General features: G+C 38.2%; 1 protein-coding gene across 5 annotated transcripts in view; it reads left to right on the top strand.

Annotated features, from left to right (window-relative positions):
* The window catches only part of KANSL1 (KAT8 regulatory NSL complex subunit 1), a 174665-nt gene that overhangs the window by 104121 nt on the left and 42601 nt on the right, over positions 1 to 27943 (top strand). For all 5 annotated transcript variants that reach the window (XM_042965867.1, XM_042965868.1, XM_042965869.1 and 2 more), the window contains one exon: positions 21911 to 22052. In XM_042965867.1, coding sequence (XP_042821801.1) covers positions 21911 to 22052 — 142 coding nt within the window. The remainder of the gene's footprint in view (positions 1 to 21910; positions 22053 to 27943) is intronic.

Genomic DNA, 27943 nt, shown 5'->3' with positions numbered 1-27943 from the left:
TTGTGTCAGTCAAAAAAGGCTTCTTCGATAAGGTGACCTCAAGTAAATAAGGGAGTGTCTAGGATATCTGGGCTAGCTGGAGAAAAGGTGTTCCAAATCAAATCAGTTTAAATCAGAAAATGAGAGGAGATGTGAACTAGCCAGGAACTTTATAGGAACTGTGGCTTTTTTTACTCTGGGTTCCATGGGAAGGGCCTGAGCCAAAGGAGTGACAGGTAGGTCTGAGGAAGAAGGACTCCTCAGGAGGTTGATGCCATTGCCAGGTGGGAGATGATCACTTGGTTGAAGTGATCAGGAATGGTCTGAGATTAGATGTACAGTTGACCCTGGGACAACATGGATTTGAACTGTATAGGTCTACTTATACCCAGGTTTTTAAAAAATAAATATAATATAATACTATAAATGTATTTTATTTTTCTTAATAACATTTTCTTCTGGCTTTATTGTGAGAATACAGTATACAGTACATATTAGATACAAAATATGTGTTAACTGACTATGTTAATGGCAAGGTTTCAGGTCCGCTGTAGGCTATTAGTAATTAAGTTTTGGGGTAGTCACAAGGTATACATGGATGTGTTCTGTTCAGGGTTAGCTCACCTTATGCCCATGTTCAAAGGCTAACTGTATTTTGAAGGTAGAACCAAAAGAGTTTCTGGTAGACTAAATTGTGAGAGAAAGAGAGGAATAAGTTTTTAAGCTTGAGGACCTGGAGGAAGACTATTTTGTTATGATTTTAGGGTGGGTGGGTGTGTGTGTGTGTGTGTGTGTATGCACATGTGCTCATGCTTACAAAGGAAGGGAAGACCATTAAAAACAGTTTTGGAAGTATGTAAGAATTTTAGTTGGGCACATTTATTTTGTACCTCTTGTAACCTCTTTTTTTTTTTTTTTTTTTTTTCCTCTTGAGATTTTAAGATAGCCCATGACATTGCCTAGGAGGAAAGGCCTTTGCAAAGGTCCTGGTGTTTTCAAGTAAACAACTTAATGGATTCCTCTCAGTGTTGACCTGGTTGCTTTAAATTGCTATTTCCAGCTTCATATATGTTACTGAGTAGAGTCTCTAGCCAACTTGCTGATATTGACGGTGTTCAGATGTGCTAGCCTGAGAAAGGATCTTCTGTCTGATTATATCACATTGCCTTTCCATTATGAGTAGTGTTGCTTCCTGGATAACCCAATGCAGTCTGTGGTCCTTTCCTTGCTAGAAACAGTGAGTACCACTTCCCCATCATTTTATCAGCTTCAGCCATCTTCTCATTGCCAGCTGAACATCTTTGGATATCAAATACAGTTTTCTACCTGCTTTTGTCTAACTTTCATTTCATTATTTGAAATTTAATGAAGGACAGAAATGAGGGGTTTTGTTTTGTTTTTAAGTTTGCTGAAGGGGTTGGCCAGTAGATCCCCGTACTATCTTTGGTTACTGAAAATTTTGTATATGATTCAGTGGTTGAAAATGGAAATCTGTCTTTCCTTATGTGTCCCTACTTTTTTTTTTTTTTTTTTTTTTTTTTTTTTGCCTTAATGCTGCTTCTCAGAAGTTTTGATTATTGGGTATTTCTCTGGGTACTCAAAGATTAATCAGCATTCTTAGTTTCTTGCTCTGTGAAACTGTAACATTCTTATTTTCATGAGTATCTAAAGGGAAATTGGTGGAGGGTATATTGGATTTCAATATCTGCTGGCTTAAACTAGAAAAGGCATTTTTCTTAATGGTAATGTGGATACTCCTGCCCCTAACCCCCATTCTATCATAGCATGTCCTCCTACTTTATGTACTCCTGTGTATATGTGTGTGTTTCTTTTTTTCTTATTTTATCATTTATTTTTTGAGAGACAAAGAGCGAGAGAGCATGAGTGAGGAGGGGCAAAGAGAGAGGGAGACACAGAATCCAAAACAGGCTCCAGGCTCTGAGCTGTCAGCACAGAGCCTGACGCAGGGATCGAGCTCACGAACTGTGAGATCATGACCTGAGCTGAAGTCAGACGCTTAACCAACAGTCACCCAGGTGCCCGTGTATTTATTTCTTTCTAATTTAGACCTCTGGGCTCATGACACTGTTACTGGTCCATGTATGGCTTTATTTCAAAAGCAATATACACCTGTGACGCTACTGCCCAGCTCAGTGACTGCCAATACCAAGAACTTATCTGTAAGATCCACCCCCATTTTCAATCCTAAGTTATCATTTTCCTTTTTTTCTTTTTTTAGTTGCATCATATATCTGTGTTTGCCTAAAACAATTACAAGGAAGAAAACAAACCGCATTTCTGTCCCTCCAACAAGATTCTAAGGCAATGGTAAAACATGTACACACGGCTTTTAAAGTTTCTCCAGGGATCTCTAGGTTACTCTTGCTTAGCCTTAAACTTTACAAAAGAGAGTATACTGTAAGTTGTCTTATGGGAGTTGGATTTTCAACATTATGTCACTAAAATTCATCTGTGCTATTTCATTAACTTGTAGTTCGTTTTCATTGCTCCGCTGAGCAAACATACCCTAATTTATCCAATCTCCTCTTGGTGTGTGTTTGGGTTTTCCCTTGAGTTATTTTATAAATAATGTTCAGTGCCCTTATTTTGAAAAAGCTTCCTGGTATATGTGTGCTGAAGGTTTTTGGGTTTTGTTTTTGGTAGGTATATAGAAGTACTGGGATTACTGGGTGGTGAAGTGTGCCCATGTTCAACTTTATTGGATAATGGCTATTTCTGTTATTTTTGCTGCTTAATAAGCCACTTCAAACTAAATGGCAAGGTTTATCATATTGTCATAGATTCAGTGGGTCAGAATTCAGGAAACCGTTGGAATCGCTTGTTTCTGTTTCAGGATGTCACGGGCTTAGCTGGAGAAGATTCAAAGGCTGGTGGTCAACTAGAGGGTCACTTCCAAGATGGCATCTTCACTCATGTGTGACGCCTTGTTAGGGAGGCCTAGAGTGCTTTGCTCAGCTGGGACCCACTGGCCAAATGCACCTGCATAACAGCCTCAGGGTTATCCAACTTCTTACATGGCATCTCTGTGTTTTAGCAAACAAGGGCAGAATCGGTCTGTTCATTTATAACCTGGCCTGGGAAGTCCCCTAACATCACTTTCACCATTTTTTATTGGTAAGCAGTTATAGGCCCTCTCACATTCAAGGGGGAGAGAGAGAACCCTACCTCTCAATGGAAGAAGTGTCAAAGAATTTGCAGCTATCTCTTAAAGCTGTTACGGTACTTTTTTTTTCAAAGTTGGATGTTTTAAAACCTGTTTACAGTTTTAAAAATGTAATTTAAATATTCTAGCATTATTGTTGATTATCGAGATTGTTTGCCATTAAAAAAATATTTTAGAGGCTTATAGACCTGTTTTTGTTCTCTGTATAAAGTAATTCCTGAGGGTAGGTGCTTGGGTGGCTCGGTTGGTTAAGCATTTGACTCTCGATTTCAGCTCAGGTCGGGATCTCATGGTTTGCAAGTTCAAGTCCCTCATCTGGCTCCACACTGACATAGCGGAGCCTGCCTGGGATCCTCTCTCTCTCTCCCTCTTCTCTATGACCCCCTTGCTTGCGCACTCTAATAAAGAAACTTCAAAAAATTTGTGGATACCAAGTCTTGAAAGAAAATGATGGAACTTGTACTCACCATTAGAAAAGTTTTTGAACTCTCTTGGAGAATAGAAGTTGGAGGACTGTTAATGAAGACTTTAATGGGAAAGTTGATATTGCACTGTGAAAGGGAGTCACTGATAGAGGCTGAACAGAGGAGTCACACAGTGAAAGTGAATTGAGTTCTGTATCTTCCTGAACTACTTTGAATGTTTAGTGCCTTAATAGGAAAAATTCTAATAGTTTAATGGGTTATTCGACTTTATCAGCATTTCCTTTGAGGAATACCATAGCCCCCCGCTTACCCACAGTTTCACTTCCTGAGGTCCAGAAGCAGATTGATACTCCTGACATATCACCAGAAGGTCAATAATAGGCTAATGCTGCATCATTTACTTTATTTCATCTAATCATATAGGCATTTTATCATCTCACATCGCAAAAAGTGTGAGTACAGTACAGTATTTTGAGAGAAAGAAGGTGACCACATTCACATAACTTATTACAGTATATGGTTGTAATTGTTCTATTTTATTATTGGTTATTGTTGTTAATCTCTTATTGTACCAGATTTATAAATTAAACCTTGTTATAGGTACATACTTACAGGGAAAACATAGTGCATATAGGGCTCAGTACTATCTGAAGTTTCAGGCATCCTCTGGAGGTCTTGGAACATATCCGCCATAAATAATGGGGGACTACTAGATGTGTAACTGGGCTATTCCTCACAGAATCTAAATTACTAAATGTTTAATTTTTGTGTGGTACAAAGTCCTTCCTCTCAGTTGAAAGTTGGGTCTTGTTTTCTACCATAAGTCTTGGCAGATCAGTTGTCTTATCTGTGAAAGACTTGGTTCCTGGGGTTCTTTTCTTTTCTTTTCTTCTTTGGTTCTGTAATTAGTAATATGAATTCTAAAACTAATCAGAAAATGTGAAGTGAACCAGACTGTTTCTGTTCTACTTTTCAACCCTCGAGGCTCTTTCCTTGCTGTATCACACTGGTGATAGCCTGATGAATAACCCACTTTCCAGCACTTTTATAGCGTTTGCCTGGTGTGTATGAACAGCTTAAGCATTTTATGGCCATCCTGTATGATAACCCTAGTTGATCCCTGGGGAAACGTTAAAAGTTGTATGTGCATGTTTGGCAATTGCCATAGCATTTCTGCTTACCCTATCTGTTGGTGCCCTTAAAGATATTTGGATTGCTTGAAGACACTTTTTGGTGGGAGTGGGAATGTCCTACAAATAAACTTTCTCATTTGTAATGTCCTGGTGAAGTTTTTGTCTTTATTTTGAAATCACATATAGTTGTCTGAAAAGCTATATATGCCTGTGCCATCATGTAATACACCTCTAAAATCACCTTCATCTCTAAAATGTATATTTTCCCTAGGATTTCTGTTTAGCTTTCATGAGCTGTATAATTGGTGGCTGGGGTGGAAGGGTTGATCTAGAACTGTTGACTGTTCTCTACAGCTTTATACTTTTTCTTCTTTTGCAATAGGGAAGAAAGTGCAACTGCAAACTTTTTCTGCTCTTTAAAATAATTCTGTTTGCCTTATTAAAAAAAAAAAACAGCTAAGTATTGTAAAAAGAAATGTTGGAGCAAACTTAATTGTGATGTTTAGTAAAAAATTCTAATGAGATCAACCTCTTTCTATCTGGACAGATCTTTAGAGCGTGTCTAATTTTAAAAGGAAAGACCATAAAAGAAAAATTGTTCTAAAGCTTTATCCAGACTGAATCTTCAAAGTGATGTAATTTATTTTTTTTTTTTCTTCCCTGTAGCTAGTTATCTACTCAGGAAGTTGTCAGCTGTCAGTCAAGAGTCTAATAACTTAACCGGGCATTGTTTTCATTTTGTTATCTAGTTTAAAAATGGTTCGCCATTCTTTTTTCCTTTTAAGCATTCATATCAAGAATTATTGAATTGGTATATTGGAGACATTTTGTCTTGATTACAAGATTGTAATAAATGTTAACACGTGGTCATCACTAAACTGGGGAAGCATTATTATAAACTATCAAAAATGTAATATTCCTATGGAAAACTTGAGAGTGGCATGCTTAGTGTTAGTTCTGCAAGTTGGGAAATTAGTATCTTTATTCCTTCTTTAGAATTCATATGTAAGAATAAGATTTTTTTTTTTTTTTTTTTTTTTTTTTTTTTTTTTGATACCTAACGAGTCTGGTTTAGATAGATGTTCTAGTTTTAGGTGATGGGTTACTTAGGGTCTGTTTAAGCTAATAATGGATTCAGGGTTCTTAACAGTAAAATTTGATAAATACATAGTTCCTAGTGCAGGAACTCTTTAGGATAAAGATAAGTAGCTTCATAAAAGCTAACTAAAGAGACAAAGGTTACTTTGACACACCAGTTATTTTGGTTTGTTATTAATTAGTAGGCACCTTGTTTGCAGGACGTGCAAACATGCCTTAAACTGGGAACAAACTGTTGAGTCTTCTGTTTGTAATGTGACACTTAGGAGCAAAGATGAAGTAGAATTTTAGAGCTAGAAGGACCCGAAAGATCAATTTTGCGATTGAGGAGACTTGAGGGCCATGCAAGTATGGAATAGATTGGGGGCTTGACTTCCTTCAGTGGTGGAATTCTTTATTAGTTCAGTATAGATGTTGCCGTTTGGAATGGCCAGTGTGTGTTTTCCTATTATTCATGTGGCTCCTGCTTGTTTCTAAGAATAGATCATTCATCTTAATTTTATGTATTTTTATTAGGAAGGAAATGTCAGAGAAGGTGGTACTGATCAAGTAGTCTTATTTTTGAGTCAGTAAAATAATTATTAAATTTTTATCTTATTTTTTTTATTTTTTAATATTTATTTTTTTAATTTACATCCAAGTTAGCATATAGTGCAGCAATGATTTCAGGAGTAGATTCCTTAATGCTCCTTACCCATATAGTCCTTCCTCCCTCCCACAACCCCTCCAGTAATCCTCTGTTTGTTCTCCATATTTAAGAGTCTGTTTTGTTTTTGTCCCCCTCCCTGTTTTTATATTATTTTTGCTTCCCTCCCCTTGTGGTTGTTAAATTTTTAAGAGATGACATTTGAGTCCTAGTTACCAGTGCCAATTAGTTAAAGAAGCCAAAATAATTTTTAAAATCAGAATGTAAGTTTTTTAAATGTTAACAAACATGTTAATAAACATATTTTTGATAAATATTTTTGATAAATAAAAATAAACATATTTCTGTCTCTACAGAGCATGAGTGGGGGAGAGGTAGAGAGAGAGGGAGACACAGAATCCGAAGCAGGCTCCAGGCTCCGAGCTGTCCGCACAGACCCCGACATGGGGCTCACACTCATAAACCGTGAGATCATGACCTGAGCCAGAGTTGGATGCTTAATTGACTGAGCCATCCAGGCACCCCAAATCAGAATGTAATTAAAAAAAATTTTTTTTTGGGGCGCCTGGGTGGCGCAGTCGGTTAAGCGTCCGACTTCAGCCAGGTCACGATCTCGCGGTCCGTGAGTTCGAGCCCCGCGTCGGGCTCTGGGCTGATGGCTCGGAGCCTGGAGCCTGTTTCCGATTCTGTGTCTCCCTCTCTCTCTGCCCCTCCCCCGTTCATGCTCTGTCTCTCTCTGTCCCAAAAATAAAAAACGTTGAAAAAAAATTAAAAAAAAAAAAAATTTTTTTTAATGTTTATTTATTTTTGAAAAAGAGAGTGTGAGCAGGTAGGGGGGAGAGAGGGGGTGGTGCGGGGAGACACAGACTCCAAAGCAGGCTCCAGGCTCTAGGCTCTGAGCTGTCAGCAGAGAGCCTAAAGTGGGGCTCAAACTCACAAATTGTGAGATCATGATCTGAGCCGAAGTCAGATGCTTAACCGACTGAGCCACGTAGGTGCCCCCAGAATGTAATTTTAAGCTCATGTTGGCATGCCAAACTCTTCTGAGCATCTTTTTCTGATAACTTGCTTTAAGAGCTTGACTGACAGGAAATTGATTTTTGACTCACTCTGTTTGGACCCATTTTGGTTTCATTTTGACCATTTAAAAAATTGAGATGCTTAGAGATAATCTCTGAGGTTTCTTTTGGTTTTAAATTTTTTGGCACTTTGAGAGAGAGATTTAGATTTAGACTTGGCATCATAACTTCATCAAAATCAGAGTCTGTATGAGTCTTATAACTAAGGGAAAGAATTTTGTTAAAGAGCCTTTTCTTAGTGAATTAAGCACACTCCCCCTTTTTGACATCATTTCTGAAAAAGTTAATTTGGCAATGATACTCTCTTAAGTTTATACTATCCCAGCTGTTAAGAATAGGAACTCTGGGCCTGGGTGCCTAAGTCGTGTCCTGGCTCTTCAGAGTCTTTTTTTTTTTTTTTTTAAGTTTATTTGTTTTTGAGAGTGAGAGAGAAGGAAAGTGTGAGAGAGGGGCAGAGAGGTGGTGGGGACAGAGGATCCAAAGAGGGCTCTGTGCAGACAGCAGACAACCCAATGTGGGGCTCAAACTCACAAACCCCAGGAGATCATGACCTGAGCTAAAGTTGGACACTTAACCAACTGAGAAGCTCTTCAGATTCTTAGCAGTATGAGCTTGGACAAATTACTTCCACCTTTTTGCATTAATTTCCTTAAATTCCTCATTGTATAGTGGGGTGATGATAATACCTATTTGAGAGAGTCTTTAAATTACATGAATTAATATATGTGATATGCAGTGTTTTGTACATAGTACCATATTTGTGATTTTTATAATTTCTGTTACTTAGGAAGAAATAGTAAAATGAAGTAAACCGTAAGAGCTCCTTATTATGTGATCATTGCTTTTTCTCAGACCAGTTGAAAATCAGAGACTCTAACATAACTATATTGCCATTATTCTAGGAGCACAAAGAAGATTTTTCCTGTGTGCGTAGGTTTATTTTGTTTTTGTTTTTGTGAGTATTGCAAGAACAGGTTCTTAATGAGTTAAGATGAACAGTTACTGTGGTTACTTGTCAGTGATCCTGAATTGGTGGTGAGTGTATCATCACTGTTTTTTTCAGCGAGGGACCACTACAGGATAATCTGTCTGTGAATCTCTTTCCCTCATCATCTTCCAGTGCTCCATATGCAGAAGATACTTGGTGTCACGTTCCTGTTTCTCAAGTGTGTTTAAGGACTACACATTTGCAAAAACAAATGTTTGTCATCAGATAGAAGGGCATAGAGCATCTTGTGGTAGCTTAGTCAGTCAGCCAGGCCTGGTAGTCAGAACTTAGGAAGGGCAGCAGCATCTACCATTTCTTGAGCACTTACTGTATGCTCGTGCATTGTGCTCATTAATACTGCTTACTGATATCTCTCAATTATTAAGACAGTGAAAGTGTCTTTCTCTGTGCTTTCAGTCATTCTTTTTTTTCTTAAATGTTTTTATTTATTTTTGAGGGGGCAGGGAGGGGCAGAGAGAGAGGGAGACACAGAATCTGAAGCAGGCTTCCCATTCTGAGCTGTCAGCACAGAGCCTTGACGCCGAGCTCGAACCCATGAACCGCAAGATCATGACCTAAGCTGAAGTTGGATGCTTAATCGACTGAGCGACCCAGGCACCCCATGTGCCTTTAATCATTCTTTACTGCAAGTTGGTTTGATCTCTGAGGGCTGACTAGGTCATTAAAGATTAATTCTTCAGGGTTTGAAGGTGGGGTGGGGTGGGCAGGGAGTAGATTTATATACTATGTGGTAAAGAAGAACCTGACAAAATAATTTTCAAGTCTTGTGGAAGAATGTTCACAATGAAGGAAACTTAGAAATAGAATATTTTATGTATGTCCTACAGTTCATGATGCTAACTCGTTAGGAAACAGTTTGAAAGAGTGTGGGAACTGAAATGTGAGAAGTTGGTCTTCCTTGTCAAAGCATCTAGAAGATTTATAATCCCCTCAGTAAGCATCCGTTCAAGTGGTGTACGGTTGGTGTTAATATGGATCAGATACCTCGCTGGCAGTTTTCATTTTGTGATACTTTGTCACCCATTTCGGTCAGGAGAGGACAGAGTTATGTCCCAGGCTGTGGAGATCAGTTGGCACCAAATGAGAAAGTAGGTTAGCTTCACTCAAGGATTACTTTGGTTTTTATGTATCATAAGGAAAAGTTAGGACCACAGTTCTAACCTGTCTCCTCCCCTCTTTACCTTCCTGTTTTCCTCCTTCCTTTCTACACGTATTGGACTACCAACTCCGTGCCAGGCATTGTTCAAGACACCAGGGATGTGATAGTAAACAAAAGTCCCTTCTCTTCCAGAAGGGGTTCTAGTGGGGGGAAACAAGTAAGATAGATAATGAAAATATTTTACAGGAGGAGGGATGAAAAGGAGAGAGAATTACGTGTTTGGGGAAGGGTGAACGCTTGCAGTTTTAAGATAGGGCAATAAAGGAAAGTCTTCATGGAAGTGACTTGTGAGGAAAAGACCTGAAGAAAGTGAGGATGTCTGCTTGGGGATGGCAATTAAAAGGCCCTGTGGTTGATAGCTAACCTGGCAAGTTCAGTGAACAGTAGTAAAAGCAGTGACTACGTGGAATGAGCCAGGAGAGTAGGAGATGACGCCAGTGAGCTAGCAGGGAGGGGTGGTAGTAGGTGGTGCATGACCATTTGGGGCCATACAGGTCATTGTAAGGACTTGGGAGTTTTTAGTGGTTTTGGTTTTTGGTCTTTGGTCATTTTGACAGATGGGAAGCAACAAGAATTGATTTTGGGGAGAGGAGTGGCGTCTTCTAGCTTACCTTTTGTACAACAACGTTCTGGCTGCTATATTAACACTGAATAGATGAATTTGGTCAAGGATGAGAGCCAGACCAATTGGCAATAATCTAGGCTGTTTGGACCAAAGTAGTGATGGTGAGGTGACAAAAAAGTATTGGCGAATACTGGATATATTTTGAAGATAGTTCCAGTAAAATTTGCTGATGGACTGGATGTGTGTGTGTTGGGGGAAGGAGGAGGTGTCTGTGAGAGAGATAAGACGGGGTAAGGGGTTTGAAGTCAAGGATAACACCAAGGTTTTTCACCTAGACACATCAATCCAATTGAAGCAGGTTTGGAAAGGTATAAAGAATGGGGAAGAAGGAGTATCAGTTTTGAATAGTAAGATTGAGATGCTTCTTAGACATTCAGGTGCTGGTGTTGAGTTGGCAGGTGTATACAGGAATCTGGAATTCAGGGGAGCAGTCCTGGCTAGCGGTAAGAATTTGAGAGTTAGAAATGTAGACAATACTTAAAGCTATGATATTTGATAAGATCCCCTAGGAACTGAGTGTAGAAAGATTTAGAGTTGTGGGCAGTTGGAGTCTTAAAAAGAATTGAAAAAGGCAAGAGAAAAATCAGGTTAATATGATGTCTTGAAAGACAAATGAAGAAAATATTTTGATGAGTGATCACCTGTGTTAGATGCTGCTGATAGTTTGGGTGATAAGGACCGAGAATTGGATTTAGGACAGTGGAGGTCATTGGTGACCTTGAATAGCAGTTTCAGTGCAGTTAGTGGGGGTGAGAACTTGGATTTAAGAGAGAATGGGAGGAGAGAGATTAGACATAATGAGTCTTTGTTGTAAAAAGTAAAGAGAGAAGTGTAATAATGTTTTCCCCTGGCCTCGTATTGTTTGCTGACCTCCTGATCCTTCCCCTTTTCTGTTGCTGCAGAGCTTGCCTGATACGGGTGGGGGTGGGGGGGTGGGGTGGGGGGGGTGGTATTCCTATTCCATACAGAGGAGTGATGAGCCTTTCTGGGCCACTTTTGTTGCTAGGCTGGAAGTTAGGAAATTCTAGGCCAGGGTTACCTTTGATTGAATGGGAGTTTTTAGATGCGATGTCACACTCTTGTTCTAGTCTTGAAGTCCCTAACCAGTTCCTCTTCCTTTTTCCACTTTTCAGAGCTTTTCGAAAATTTGGTTGCCTCTTGTGTTATTTCCAGGGCTTCTAGCTGTGTTTTTTGCAGGGATGTGCTGGAAGAAGAGTCCACACCATCTCTCCTGGACCAGAAGTTCTTCTATTTTAAGAACCGTTAAGTTAACTAACAAATTGATTTTTGATTCAACTTCATGTTCTTCAAGATGAATCCTTTCATTTCTGAACCTCAGTAGCTCTGAGTTATGTTTCTGAAAGTATGGTCTTGCACATTTCTTGCCTGAGAATTATCCAAGAGGCTTCTTTTCATGCAAGTCCCTGGGACTCATTTTAACTCTCCGATAGTTCTTATACACACTGAAGTTGGAACATCATTCCTGGACATTGAGCATTGATAGGAATGTTGGCTCTTTCATATTTCCATACCTGGCTCAGTGATTACAGCTAGCTAGCTAAATGGTAGGGCCAGGATTTGGAATTTAGCATTTACTAACTCCATACACTATATTCTTTCTAACAAGCTCTATTTTGTTATTAAAGTGAGGATTAAAAACATTTCCCTATAGGAGTTCTGTTATTATATAGTTACTCTGTGAGGCTGAATCCATAGATTTTCATTGTTTTAGAGATAATCAGAAGCAAACTGTCCCCCGTGGAATAAGAAGTGCCTGTCATCCTCCACTTTAACTCCCAGGGCTGGGGTGTTGGGAAATGCTGAAGATAGGATTGTTTCCCTTTCAGTCTTTATTGTGATGTTTATGAGAAGTTTCTAAGTCCTCTGCTGCTTACAATAAGTACTTTTAAGTTGTAAGATTCGCTCCTTGTCAGTCTCCTGCTTAGGTGAGTGAGCTAGATCAAAAAATAGCTACTCTTAATACTTTAATTTATGGGCTCTTGAACAAGTGGGATTATTTAACTGTTTAGGAATATTCTAACCTCAGTTTGATTTTTGAAAGGTTCTAAAATGGAATCCACTGTAAAACAGTAGATTCCATAGGCAGAAAAGTAGACAGAAAATTGATTGGTTCACTCTGGAGTAGCCACTCTGGGGTAGCAGTTTTTGAATAACTGAGAGTCTTTCAGTATTAACTTTGTCATTTTGCTTTATTCTTGAAACATAACAGAGTCCCATTCTCTGAACAAGACACCGCAACTAGGCCAGTGTTTTGTTCTGAATCTTCACGCTCAGATTCTGTCTAGTCCTACAGCCAGCCAAGAGGAACTATAAGCCACTTCCATCCTTCTTTGTCATGCTCTTTCTCCATTGGAATACTTCAGTGTGTCAAAGGCATTCTGGGTCTTTCAAGCTTCAGTTAGGTGAGGTTTTTTGTGGTTTTTGTTTTGTTTTGTTTTTTGTTTTTTACAGTTTGAAAATTAAGCAGGACAAGCCATTGCCTGAATAAGTCTCATATGTTTTAGATTTCCTGGAAGTTCTTATTTGTAAACTACATGTATGCAGACAGATAATCATTGAAAATTGATCTACAGTTAAAACCCCATGGTAGGTAGTGCCGATAAAGAGGCATGGATAATCTAGTTGAAGGCCGATCAAGGTCTTCATGACATAACTTGGAAATACAGAACACATAAATAACAAAAGAAGAGGGTCACACTAAGCTTGAAGAATACAAAGTAATCAATTCCAGGCTAAAGTTTGCCAGGAAAGACGTCCCCAGAGGAAGGTGAGTTTTAGACATAAAAGATGCACCTGGATATTATCAGGTTGGACACTTAATTGAATGTGACAAACAGATTGATCTGAGTGCTGCTAGGGGCTCTGCTGAAGAATTGTTACATTTTTTGTCTTTACTGTGCATGGCAGAATTATGTATTATGTGTATGTTACCATGATTAATAAAAAGCCTGAGAAATGGGCATTGAGAAGAGTTTGGAGTACTTAAATCTCTAAAGGTTGGGTGTGTTTTAGCACACCTCAGTCTTAAACATGTAAAAATGAAATGTTCGAAAGCACCAATAATTTGATCTGTACTAAATAAACACTAAATAACAAACTTAAAGTAGTTTAAAGATTGAGTTTATAAAGTTCAAAAGTGTGGGCTTTGTGACAAGGATAACAATCAGTAAAATCCACTTTTTGTCCCTTAAAAGGACAGATAGTTCTGTTTTTTCTACAAATAAATTGCAAGGAGAAAAAGAAGAAATCTGTTCCAAATTTGAGATGCATTAACCAAATGCAGTGTGGATCTTACTTGTCTTTGATTTGGACAAACCAATTGAGACAGTACAGGATATTTGACATTAAGGAGTTCCTGTTTTTCGAATTGTGAAAGTTTATAGCATATTATACTACAAATATATGATACATGGTATGGTATTATGTGTGTATGTATATATAGTGTAGTATATAGTATACTATATTTTAAGTGAATTTACCTTTTAGAGCTACATGTGGAAATATACACAGGTGTAATGATCTGATAGTGGGGAATACTTGAGAATTAATGGAGATGAGGGATAAATGTTATAGATGAGATAGGATTGGCCAAAAGTTAATAATTCTTGAAGTTAGTTGATGGTTATGTGGGAATTCATTATCCATTAGCTTGTATTTGAAATTTTTCATTTAAAAACAGTCCAAGATAAATGTAAGAACATAGGACAAGACCAAGACTGCTTAATACTGTTTCATAAAATTAACATAGATTACAGAGTTTTGTGGATCTGGCCCCACCTACCCATAACCAGTGTCAGCAACTCCAGTGATTTCTTCCCCTTGTTCACTGTCTAAGCTCCAGCTGCACAATCTTGTATACATGTTGTTTCTTGTTAAGACACACCACAACCCCCAGTATCTTCTACACCTCCCCACATTCCCCTCACCACCCCTGAGACCTTTTGTCCACAGTAAGTTTGCCTGTCCAAGTCCTCATTTATTCTTTGGAGCTTAGGTTAAATGTTTATAACACAGGGCCGTCTTCTAGATCTGATGTCATAGTTATAATCTCTTAACATTTTGCATGATTATCTGTTTATTAATATTTGTCTTGCCCATTAAACTCTAAGCTTAATGAGCCACAGTTCTTGTTTGTTATTACTGTATCCCCAGCACCTAGTATAATCCCTGGCAGTAAATAATAGGTGCTTAAATATTTATCAAATGGCATTGGGAGGAGGAGGAAGAGAGTTTGTGATCGTTGATAGTTTGGCTGAAATAATTCGCCAAAATACACAAATCTCCTTTCAGTTCAGAGGTAATCTGGTTTAGGCTGTAGGACAAAAGGGTCAAGTGTAAGTGTTCAACCCCCAGAGTCTTTATCAGGATGAATTGGCAGTTTAGAATTGGTCTGGTACATTTATTTCCTATTACTACCACAGACCTCTCTAGAAAACTGTAATAAGCAGTTAGAATGACAGATACAAACCGTTTCTTAGCCCATTCTCCTCTAAGTTTTTTATTTTACAGCTAAAATATGAAAGATATTTGATGGTAGACTCCTCCCCTCCCTCTGTACTTTATTTCCTCCATCTCTGTATATTTGGGCAGAGGCTAATGTCATTGAAGTTGTCGCTGAATACAGTGGTCTGTTCTAATGAACTACAGTTGAACCTTGAAACAACATGTGTTTGAACTGGGAGGGCCCACTGTACGTGGATTTTTTTTCTATAAATACAGTACTGTAAATGTATTTTCTCTTCCTTATGGTTTTCTTAATATTGTCTCTAGCTTCATTGGAAGAATACAGTATATAATACACATAACATGCAAAATGTCTATTAATTGACTGTTGTTATCGGTGAGGCTTCCGGTCATTAGAAGGCAGTTAGTTAGTTAGTTAGTTAGTTAAGTTTTGGCATCCCTAACTCCGTGTTGTTATTCAAGGGAAACTACACTTTAGTTTTGCTGTGTAGAGTGGAGCTTCCTTTAGATGACTCTGAAGCCAAACACTCAAATTCAGAATTCTGTTAACTGAAAACCTCTATTTCCTATATTTGTCTGCCTCTTTGAGATTTCCTTATTTCTCTTTTCCCTTCTTTTGTATCTTTCACAAGACAGAGTTGAAATTCAAAGTTATGTTTATTTAATCTTTTCTAATACACACATTGTACCTTGCAGTTAGGATTTTATCATTTTATGAATGCCACATTCCTGTGAGGCAGATGTTGCAGTTATTTCCAGAGGCCAGTTTTCATGTTTAGGTTCACATAAAGTAAATAAAAGTGAGAACTTGCTTTTAACCTGTGTTCCTGGTCTTTCCCCTGTTGGTTTCATACTGCTTTTGAACTAGGTAGTGAATCATTGCATATACATTTTTTAAATATGGCTCTCAATAATGTCAAGATTTTCTATTCTTGTGATCCTGACTCTTGCCCTGGATACTGTGAATCTAGCAACTGTATATTCTGTGTGTTCAGTGATAATCTAAATTTTACTTTATTCGTTTTATAAGTCATCTAAAGAACCTGGAGATTCAGAATCTAGGTGTCTTAGATTTTCTTGCATTCTTGGAAATAGCACATAACTCTATGAAATAATTTAGGTGCCAGTTTTTGAACATAGTACAATGTGGCTTGCTGTGGGCAGTCATTTTTACTTATAATTTGTTACTAGAACTTTTTTTTATATAGGTGAAAGAACTGGAAATAGAAATGAAATAGAATCAAAGATGGGATTACAGGTCTTTCTAGCATGTTCATGATTATTTAATGAAAAAAAAATTTTTAATTCTGGATCAGGGAAAAGTATCACCCACCAGCATTGTTCTACTGGATTTACACATTTTCCGTCTTTGTCTAGAAAGAAGTGATTTCGTTTAAGACTGTACTAAGTCAAGTATGACATGATTCAGTGCCTAGCTTTAGTGTTACTTTTAGATAAGTCAGCTTTTGATTTAGTTTATTTTTGAGAAAAAGGAGGTATCTACCACTGCTGTTGCTCTGCTGTCTGTGGCAGTGCTGTAGGCATTGAAGATAGGGTTTATCAAATAGAAAGAGTTGTTATATTAGTAACCTCTTTTGTCGAACTCATTGACAGTAAGTTAGCAGTGGGTATGGTAAGGGGCATAGTATTGCAAATTCTTAACTTTTCTGTTAGCTGAAATTGCATTCCTTAATTTTTTTTTTTTTTTTTTTTAAGCAAAGTTAGTAACCACCTCTGAGTTGATTCAGATCATTACCTCTTCTGGTGCAATGGGAGAGGTTTTTTTCAGTGACACCTTTTGAGGATTCAATGTATAATTCCTAATTTGTAGTAAAAATAGGAGGAGCTTGGTTGCCACATTTAAGAGAGGTTAAGTCTCCTTACATAAAAGTCCCTGTGTTGATCTGTTTCTCCTCTTCTAATGAAACATTTCCATTAAAATCACCATTCAAGATGATTTTTAAAAAATTAAAAACAAAAGTCACTTTTTCGTTTTCCGTATTGGCCAACATGTAAGCTGAACCCTAAATTTTCAAGTGCTTTCCCATTGTGTAGTTTCAAAGTGTTTATAAATAAAAGAGCTTTTTTAGAGGAAATGACTTTTTGTTCAAGTAAGTACCATAAATATTCTATACTCTTGGATCCTATTAAACATCCTAAATTCTGGATATGTGGTAATATTCTTCTAACCCACTAAAAAGAAACATTAAAGTATAAATTCACATAGCTAAAAAAGAAATCTATACAGCATGTATAGTTTTATACAAATAAATACTGGTACATAGCTGGCAACATTAAATATATTATTCATGTGGTATTACCAAAGGAAATATTGGTACTGTATCTTCCTGCATTTATGTAACCAAAAATCAATCCAGAGTGTAAAATTTTAATAGATTTTTTTATACAGCACATGGCGACAAAGTAAATTTACCATAAAATGCTCATAAAAGCAAGTGGCAAAATATGAGTTAAAATGAATTCCCACTCAGATAGTAGCCTGGTATTTACAGACAGATATTTTGATATAAACTGGAGTAAAGCACACAGCAGAATAATAGATTGGGAGGCATTTTAGGGGGCACCTGGGTGGCTCAGTTGGTTGAGCGTCCAACTCTTGATATAGGCTCAGGTTGTGATCTCACAGTTTTTGGATCAAGCCCCATATCAGGCTCTGCTGAGCATGGAGCCTGCTTGGAATATTCATTCTCTCTCCCCCTCCCCCTCCCCCTCCCCCTCCCCTTCCCCTCCCCCTCTCTCCCTCTCTCCCCCCCCACTCCTCCCCCCCCTCTCCTCCCCCGCTCCTCCCCCACTCGCTCTCCCTGCTTAAATAAATAAACATTAAATTAAAAAAATTCCAGTGTCCTGCACAGATAACACAGTTAAAACAATTATTTCACTAATTGTTAGCACAGAATAAGCAACAAGAAAGAATTGAAAGACTCCTCTGTTTTGGAATCCATATCTTTTTATTCATCATTTGTAAGGACTACAGTAAAAACCAGTTCATTGAATAATTATCACTCTGCAACCTTAGTTATGTGCTCTTCTTTGAAGTTTGTATGACTGATACTAAATTGATGCCTCTTGTTTTTAATCTGTAAGTTATGAGAGTAATAAATTTACATTTCGAATATTGGGAAATCCACCTCTACCTCTGGTAAACTGAGATTCTGTGGCATGTTGTGTCTGAAACAGGGGGAAAAAAAGATGTGAAGATCTTACTCCTGCAATAATGTTTTATGTTCTCCTCTATCACTGGAGTGTGGTAACGTCTTCATAGCTACCTCTGACTCATTAACTGTGTACCTCTCTCACCTTTGCTAACAGTTTAGCTTTTGCCCATATTGCTGGTATTTTATTTTTATTTTATTTTATTTTATTTTATTTTATTTTATTTTATTTTATTTTATTTTATTTTATTTTATTTTATTTTATTTTATTTTCTCTTCTCTTATTTTTAAAGTTTATTTATTTTTGAGAGAGAGACAGAGCATGAGTGGGGGAGGGGCAGATAGAGGGAGACACAGAATCAGAAGCAGGCTCCAGGCTCTGAGCTGTCAGGAAAGAGCCCGACGCGGGGCTGGAACTCACAGACCGCAAGATCATGACCTGAGCCGAAGTCGGAAGCTTAACCAATTGAGCCACCCAGGCTCCCCTATTGCTGGTATTTTAAACACAAGATACTTTTTGGACATTTGGGGTAAGGTTTTCCATTTTTCATTAATTATGTTATAATACTGTGACAACTTCCTATTGAAAATCACTTCCAGTTCTAAACTGTCATATGACAAGTGTATTTGTAGAATGAAACCTGTTCATAATTTGGGAATTTCAGTATTCCCTTAATGCTGCCTATCTTTAATTTATTAGCCAATTTCCAAAAAATCTTACTAGGAGACTCAGTTTATTATTGATATTTAGGAAAATACCTATATAGCAGGTTTGTTAGTTTTGACCTTAGGAAAATTTAGAAGGGCTATTCCTTAATATCAAAAAAAAATAGTACTTATTCATCAAAGTTCTTATGAACTGAAATGTTTTAAGTAATTTTCTTTTCCTTTTATATTCTCAGGCTTTCAAACAGATTTGAAAGTGTTTGGGTTTATTATCTCTCCTCCCCGCCCCGCCTTGACATCAGACAAGAAAGAAAAAAAAAAAAAGAAATCTTTTGGTTAAGATGTATCTAAATTCAGAAATAACAAATAGGTTTCATCTTTTCTGCCAATTTAGAGTGCTTGGTGTCCTGGAGCACTGTCATGAGAAGCGTTATGAGCTAAGTTCAGGATCATTGGGAGAGACTGCCAGGATTCTTTGTCCACCAAGAGTGACTAAGGAGGAAGTGCTGTAAATTTGCCAAGAAGTCATTCTTTCTTTTGCTTTAACTTTCAACATTAGGGTTTTGTTTTGGCTAGCCACTGTCAGTTAAAATAAATTTGTGAATAAACTGGCATTAAATGGGTGTTGTGTTAGTTTTATTAATCACTTTTTGTCTTTGAATTGCTGTCTTTTACAATATTTGACTCCCCTTACACTTTGTTTTCTTGAAAGCTTAAGATTTGAAAAGAAGCCACAAGAACTGTACGGTTCCTTACACATAAGAGTGATGGAAGAAATGAGGTTTGAGGGGAGTTTATTTAGGAAAAGTAGTGTATGACTTACATTAGGAGTAGTAGCTGAGGAGGTTTTTGGAGTGGCCCAGTGGTGATATGGTACATGGGCATTTGGTGCTGTGGTAGCTTCAGGAATGAATGATTTGTAAAACCAAGAGATTTTGCCGGATAGGAAGGGGGTGAACCTTGTAGAGGAGTGAGAGTTCGAAAGTGGCTCTGCAGGTTAACTAGCCTTGCCTCTTAGAAAAGGGAGGACATTTTTATAGTTCAGGAATGATCCTCAAGTGGTTATACTTTACCTCTTGAGGTTCTTTCCTGAACTTGAGCTAGAATTAGACCTGCAGCCAACATTAATCCAGATAATTATACTTTTTAAAAAAGTATCTTTACATCATATACTGATTCCGTCAATATTAGGTACTATAAAATACCTTCTTTCTGAAAGAGAAATAATTGGATAATACTTTATGACAGTGATTGGCCTGAGTGGCTTATTTTGGACCATATAAAATAAAAGTTAGTAAAATACCATTGCTGTCCTTGGTCTTAATTATAATGGTGTAATTAAGAACTCGTTTCTGGGGCACCTAGGTGGCTCAGTTGGTTAAGCATCTGACTTCGGCTCAGGTCATGATCTCGCGGTTTGTGAGTTCAAGCCCCGCATCAGACTGTCTGCTGTCAACACAGAGCCTGCTTCAGTTCCTCTGTCCCTCCCCTGTGTGCTTGCTCTCTCTCTCAGAAAGAAATAGACATTAAAAAATAATAATAAAAAATAAAAGAATTAACTCATTTCTAACCCTACCATGGTTAGATGTATTCTTTTATTATTGACGTTATACTGTTTTTTTACCTCATTAGTAGACTTTGTGAAAGTTCACTTAATAGCCACTTAAAATTTTTAGTAATGAGCATGTATATCCTGACTGGAGGTGGGGCTATGGTCAGTGACTGCTGCTTTGTTGAAAAAGAATTTTGTGGAAGATTATTAAATATTTTGATTACAGAATATACCAGGTGCCATATACCTGCTTTAATATTTAAGGAATGTTAAAATGTTGTCATTTCTATCAGACTTTTTGTTTTTATTTTTATTGTGTTTTTTAAGTTTTTTATGTCGTAAAGTAATCTCTGCATCCAATATGGGGCTTGAACTCATGACACCAAGATCAAGAATGGCATGCTCTTCCAAGTGAGTCAGCCAGGTGTCCCAGACTTTTGTTTTTATTTTATTATTATTTTAAATGTTTATTTATTTGGGGGCTGGAGGACGAGAGAGAGAGAGAGAGAGGGAGAGAGAGAATCCCAAGCAGGTTCCATGCCCAGCACAGAGGCCATTGTGGGGCTCGATCTCACCACCGTGAGATAATGACCTGAGCAGAAATCAAGAGTTGGACACTTAACCAGCTGAGCCACCCAGGTACGGGTACCCCTTGACTTTTTTATTTTTTAATTTTTTTAAATGTTTATGGGGGGGGGGGCTGTGCAGAGAGAGAGACACAGAATCCAAAGCAGGCTCCAGCCTCTATGCTACCAGCACAGAGCCCAATGTGGGGCTCGAACCCACAAACCGTGAGATCATGACCTGAACCGAAGTCAGGCACTTAACTGACTGAGGCACCCCTGTTTTTAAAGAAGAATCAATTATTACATTATAGGTCAAGCTAAAATCTGACTTCTCCATTCCCCTTCTCAGGACCCTAATCCTCAATTGTTGAGTGTCAGTTCTATGCATGTTTTTGTACTTACTGTTTATGTATTGGCAACAGTTCTTATTTTATGTTTATTCTTTTTTAGTTTTCTTACAGTTTTTCCATTCCATATTGTTGAGATTTAGTCATGTTGATAGATACAATAATTAATAAAAATAAACAGTATTCCATTAAATTCTTTTACTGTTCTAAAGATCTTTTGTGTATGGCATTAGCATTTGTTGGTGTTGTGAATAGTGCTTTTTAAAAAAAATGAATATTTTCTACATGTCAGCACATAGCGGCACTTCAAGTTTTTGTATGATGATCTGAACAGTTTTAATTGTTACATTCTAAGAATTCTTAGCTTTAATAATATGCGGTGTCTTTTGGATTTGCTGTGTAGATAATCTTTATTGTTTATATGTCTTATGTTAAAGTAGAAAATACTTCGCTGTCTCCTGAGAAATCTGAGAATATTTCTCTCTCTTCTCTGAAATTTATGCAGGATCAGGATACTAGAAGACAGTTTGAACTAGTTAATTTGGGAAATATCTATATGTGAAGTGCCCTCCATGTGTGTCTTCACACACACACACACACACACACACACACACACACACACACAACACACACACACACACACACACACACACACACAGTCTTGGTTTTTCTTGGTACTAGAGTCAGTTGGTATACGGGCCTTTAGATGTTAAAACCCTCCCCGTCCCATTTGCTGTAAATCTTACTGTTACTTTTGGATTTCACTCAGTTTCTTTCCTTTTAGGAGGCGCAGGTCAGAGTGGAGATGGGCTGCAGACCGAGCAGCTATTGTCAGCCGCTGGAACTGGCTTCAGGCTCATGTTTCTGACTTGGAATATCGAATTCGGCAGCAAACAGATATTTATAAGCAGATACGTGCTAATAAGGTAAGAGATAAATGTCTGGTCTTTTTCAGACCAGTTAAAAACTACCATTATCCCTTTTTTCCCATCCCTCAATAACTCTTAGCTGTGTCAAAGAGCATGGTTTAATGTGATCTGCTGTAGTGGTTTAATTTGTTTAAGGGCCTGATGTTGTTTAGTATAGCGCAGACAACACTGTTAGTTAATGTTAAATTGAACATGTGTTTGGAACAAAACAGTTCCTATATTTGGGCTAATAGGAAACATAAGAAAAAGACTATATAATGTAAGCCATTGATGTAACTCATATTTGTTATATTTATGGAAAAGCGATGATGACCTAGGATTTCATCTTGGTTTTTTCCTTTGATGCACTTCTGTTTTACCACTAAGCTTCCCTTGCTTTCTTGAGGAAAAATAGGGTTTTTTGTGAAAGATTGTTCCAGGGAAATTAGACATTGGTGTTTGGGATTTTGGTTTTTCTGTGTTCTCCTATCTGCAGAGTCCTGATTCTTACCATAGAACTTTTCTCTTTGATAGTGACATTCTTCTTAAAAATCAACTTAGAAAAAAAGTCCCTTAGTCAGTTTGGGTTTGACTGAGGGATAAATGTGCATGGAAAAGCCATCCGTTTAGCACCCAGGTGAGTGCCTACTGTGTATGAGGCACTGATCTCATTACAAGGGGTCACAGGGATAAATAAAAATCCTCCTTTCATGGATTTTACATTCTTACAAGATTTTGGTTTTTCTGTGTCCTCCTATCTGCAGAGTCCTGATTCTTCTCATAGAACTTTTATCTTGGATAGTGACACTGGTAGTTTTGTGGTAGTTGAGCCAGTCTCCATGACTGGACTCTGGTCTAAATGTAGAGTCGACTGTTCCTAAAATAAGTGTTGCAACACTTTTTGTCCCGCCTTGGTGCTGGTCAAAGCCTCCAGAGAACTGCTGTACTGTGGACTGTATGCATTAAATTAACTAGTAGGCCAAAAGTTAAAGAGTAACCAGCTGACAAGATACAGTGATGAGTTTGAAGTAAAAGTCTGCGGCCTCCCACACACGTCATCTAAGTTTGTATTCCAGAAATCCCCCTGGAGTGCTCTTCTTGTTGTTTTTTGGGGGGAAACATTTTAAGGACTACATTCTGTTACCTTATTTTGGTGGCGGTTTTAATTACGCCTGTTATTAAAATTATAGGAGCACCTGGGTGGCTCAGTCGGTTGAGCGTCTGACTTCAGCTCAGGTCATGATCTCACGGTCTGTGGGTTCGAGCCCCATGTTGGGCTCTGTGCTGACAACTCGGAGCCTGGAGCCTGCTTCAGATTCTGTCTCCCTCTCTCTCTGCTCCTCCCCCACTCATGCGCGCGCGCGCGCTCTCTCTCTCTCTCTCTCTGTCAAAAATAAATAAACATTAAAAAAATTTTTTTTAATTATGTTATAAAGCATACCATAATAAATATTTTTAGCTAAATCACATCATGGGTACTTTTATGTTCAGTTTTAGGAAACTTTCAAAAGTGTTAGGTATTTCTAAATATCTGGAAAGTATTCTGGGGTTTTGTACATATATTGACTATCCAGAAGTTTCATTATTCACAATATAATGTATTAAAGAAATGCCAGGCTTGGACTTGATAATCTTTGGTTCTCGTGCTCTCTGCTACCATATAGCTATATAAGGTTGGGAAGAAAAGCCACCGAACCTTTCTGATCCTCAGTTTTCATGATCTGTAAAATAAGGCATTCATGATTATATTTTCTTGCTCTGCAGTCTGAATACACAATGCTACAAAATTGTGACAGGAAGAGTAAAAGTTGAATGATGATCCTAATAAATAATATGTCCTAATAAGTAATATTTCAAGAAAATTGACAATTTTATTAAATATCTTTATTTATACAATGTCTGTTTAAAACAAATGTATTAGTTTCTTGGGACTGCTGTAGCAAAGCACAAATCGAGCAGTAAACTTAAAACAACACAAATGTATTTTCTCACAGTTTTGCAGGCTAGAATTCTGAGATCAAGGCGTCAGGAAGGCCACGCTCCCTCTGAAGAGTCTAAGGAAGGAGCCTTCCTTGCCTCTTCCTAAGCTTCTGGTGATTGCTGGCGTTTCTTGGTGTTCTTGCATTCATAGCTGCGTCATTGCACTTTCCTCCTCTGTCCTCACGTGGCTGTCTTCTCTCTGTGTGTCTGTGTCCACACTTCCCTTTTAAAAGAACACCAGTCATATTGGGATTTAGGGCCCACACTAAAGGGTTCATTTTAACCCAATTATATCTACAAAGACCCTATTTCCAAATAAGGACACATTTTTAGGTTCTGGGTTATATAAATTTTGGGGGGCTACTGTTCAAGCCTATATGACATATAAGCAATGAAATTTACCCCGAAGATAAAGTAACAGGCATTTAGTCTTCATATCACTATAATAATAGAAGTTGTTGGGCATTTACTATGTGCCAGGCACTGTGCTAAGCATTTTACTGTTACTTACAAATTTAAAGGTGTACCAGTGGAGGGTCAGAGAGGTTATCAGTTTGTTCATAGTCAAGTGAACATGTAATCACACAGCTGAGATGTGAGCATCTGTTGCTCAAGTTGGCAGTTGCTTCAAGTGCTCAGCTACTTTTTGAGTTATTAAAATGGGAGGTTTTTAACTGCCTGTGTTTTAGTAAAGTGGATTGATGTTTCCATTTCCCATCCTGCTCCAAGATTTGCCAAGATTGCCTGGGTAGTACAGACCTTTTCATGAGATGAATCCAGGTTTGGTGGTCAATTGTAGGTTGTCTTAGGTTGGGGAATTAGGGGGTGAGCCTTTTTCTTTCTAAAGATTTTCTTTCTAGCATGTTAACGTTAATTTTCTTACAGTAACATATTCCAAAAAAGAAAGCATTTGAAAACTACCACTAGTTGACTACCAATTTCTCTTCTGTTAGAAGTTAAGTGTTAACTTCCAGATTGAGAGAGTCTTGAGAGTTTCTTTGGTAGTCATGATTTCCTTTTGCTTTTTGGAGAAAAGATAGTGTTTAGGAGTTCCTCTGTACTCTGCTACTTACTCCCACCGTCCCCGCCCTTAATTTGAGAGGTGGCCGGGGAGGGACAGAGGGAGAGACCAAGAGAATCCGAAGCAGGCTCCAGGCTCAGGTCAGAGCCTGGTGCAGGACTCTATCCCATGACCCTGGGATCCTGACCTGAGCCAAATTCAAGAGTCGGATGCCCAGCCAACTGAGCCACCCAGGCTCCCCAACTATTGTATTTTAGTTTTCATATTCAGTGAGCTTGTTTTGTTTTGTTTTGTTATTTTAAAACTCCCATGCCTTAGAGTGAGAAAGGAAAACAATGTATGTACCTGGAGTGTGTACTGTATACGGGTATCTTCATGTATGTTAAATGCACAGAGCAAATCTTACAGCTTACAAGCTTGTAAGAGGCAGAGCTAAATTTGAACCTGGAGCAGTTTTTCTGAGTCCAGAACATTTTCTGTCTAATTTCATTGAAATTTCATACCTGCTACATAAAACTGAGGGGGAAAAGCACAGGGGCCAGATGGGTTCTGTTGCTGAAGGAGACTTTCTTTCTCGTAGCACAGTCTTCAACATCTGTGTCTAATACAAAACATATCATTTTTCTTTTATCTCTTCCTTGACTGATCTGTGAAATTACATAGCAGCTGCTAACTAAAAATGGACATATTATTGGGAATGAGAGGTGGAGCATTGAAGCTTCTGGATAGAAAAGGAGCTGAATGGAATAGCAGAAGCCTAGAAATACACCATTGTCTTCAAAAGTGATGTTAAGCTGTTTATCTTCCCATCTCAGTGGGGTTATAAGGCATTGTGGACAGCTGGGTCTTGCCTGGGTGGTAGCCCAGGATGGTTCTTGTGGAGCTGATGTATTAGTAAGGTCACTGCTTTATCTTAAGATGGGTAAGGGACATTGACCTACTCAGAATGAAAAAGGGAGCAAGTAGGTGAAATTACATCTTAATTCTGTATTATAAGTTAAGAAGTGATGTTTTTTAATCTTGTACTTTGACTCCTTCTGTTATACAAAATTGGTGAAAGAGAAGCAATTAACCCAAGTCTACAACTTTAAGTTTTTTCTATTCTTCCCTTTTTGCTTGCTTTCTTTTGCCCTGTTTTGTCATCAGGCTTAGCATAATTCCTTCTACCATTCCTTCCTTTTTAAATTCTGGTACATATTAATTTCTTTCTTCCTTTTTTTGACACACATGACAGCTTTGCATTTCCACAGAGAAATAACTTATAAGGCTACGTTAAGACTGCGTGCAACTCTAACCCATCCCAATTCCTTTCATCCTTATATAGGAGTTTGCTAGGCCTGGGCAGCTTGGGCATGACCCTGGTTCTGACTCGGGGAGCAGTGAAGAAGGATGGGGAGACTCTCCTGGTCTTTTTACCTTGGCCTCTGCCAGTTTGCTCTGTCTATTGTAGAGTGCAGTAATAGCACTGAGGTGCCCACTCCCATTTAATCCTTACACTGTCCCTCTATTTTTAGCATTTAACATCTTCTAATGTACTGCATAAAATTGACTTACTTGTTTGTTCATTGTCTGTCTTCCCCAGTATTAGAATGTAAGCATTTTATGGGATGGGTTCAGGTGGTGTGGGGGTGGAAGGATAGGTCTCTCCTTTCCTGTATCCCCAGCAACTAACGAATGTAGATAAATGGGTAATTGATGGCTTGATTTGAATGAATAAAAGAACAGCAGTAGTTTAACCCAGCCATTAGCCTTAGTTCTGCCATGGATTGGCCTGTTGACATGACCTTCAACCTGCATCCTCTCTGGGTCTGTAAAATGATGGGGAATAAATGGGCCCTACGAGGTCTCATAAAGTCTCAGGAGAGTATCCTTGTTGTCTCTCAGAGAGGTGTTTATTTTAAGAAATTAGGGTTTAAGGAAAAAGTTTTCTCTTTGGAAAATATTGGCTGTTATTCCTGACTTACCTTCTCACCTAAAAAAATTGAGGGAGTAACTTTATACCTGGTAATTGGATTATTTAGGCTTCTGGCTATAATTAATATAAACTTCATATTTTCCTATTCAAAGAAAAAACCTTTTAACCTAAAACTCAAAAAATAATTGTTACATATGTCCATTCTTGGTGTATGACTCTGCTAGGGAATATGGGATTCAGATATATATGTATTTTGTCTAAGTCTTTAAGAGCTTAACATTAGTTAATAAGCAACAAATTGGGGCACCTGGGTGGCTCAGTCACTTGAGCGTCTGACTCTTGATTTCCGCTTAGGTCGTGATCTCACTATACGTGAGATCAAGCCCCACATAGGGTTTCTGCGCTGACATAGCAAAGCCTGCTTGGGATTACCCCTCTTCCCTTCCGCCACTCACACTCTCTCTCACTCTCTCAAAATAAACTGAAACAATAACAACAACAAATTGAGGCAACAATAAATAAAATGAATATTTTGACCTAAGGTTCTGCTCTGGAAATGAGATTCAGATACAGAGAACGTAAGACAATCACAATACTTTAGGACCTCTGGTAATGTGGATAGAGCAAGTAGGGCTCAGTTAACCAGGGACATTTTCTTGGAGATGGGATTTGGATCTGACAAGGTCTTTGAAAGGATGAATGACGGGGGTACTTGGGTGGCTCAGTTGGTTAAGCATCCAACATCAGCTCCGTCATGATCTCGCGGCTTGTGAGCTTGAGCCCCTTGTTGGGCTCTCTGCTGACAGCTCAGAGCCTGGAGCCTGCTTCGGATTCTGTTCTCCCCCTCTCTCTGCTCCTCCCCCATTCGCTCTCTGTCTCTCTCAAAAATAAACAAAAAAAAGGATGAATGACATTTTGGATAGATAAATATTTTTTAAAGGCCAGAACCAGTATGAACAAAGGACATAAGAACAGGTAGTATTGTAATCTTTA

Source organism: Panthera tigris, chromosome E1, assembly GCF_018350195.1.
Source record: "Panthera tigris isolate Pti1 chromosome E1, P.tigris_Pti1_mat1.1, whole genome shotgun sequence".
Classification (NCBI taxonomy): Eukaryota; Metazoa; Chordata; class Mammalia; order Carnivora; family Felidae; genus Panthera; species Panthera tigris.
The sequence above is the reverse complement of the archived record's forward strand: the minus strand, read 5'-3'. Positions and strand labels throughout refer to the sequence as shown.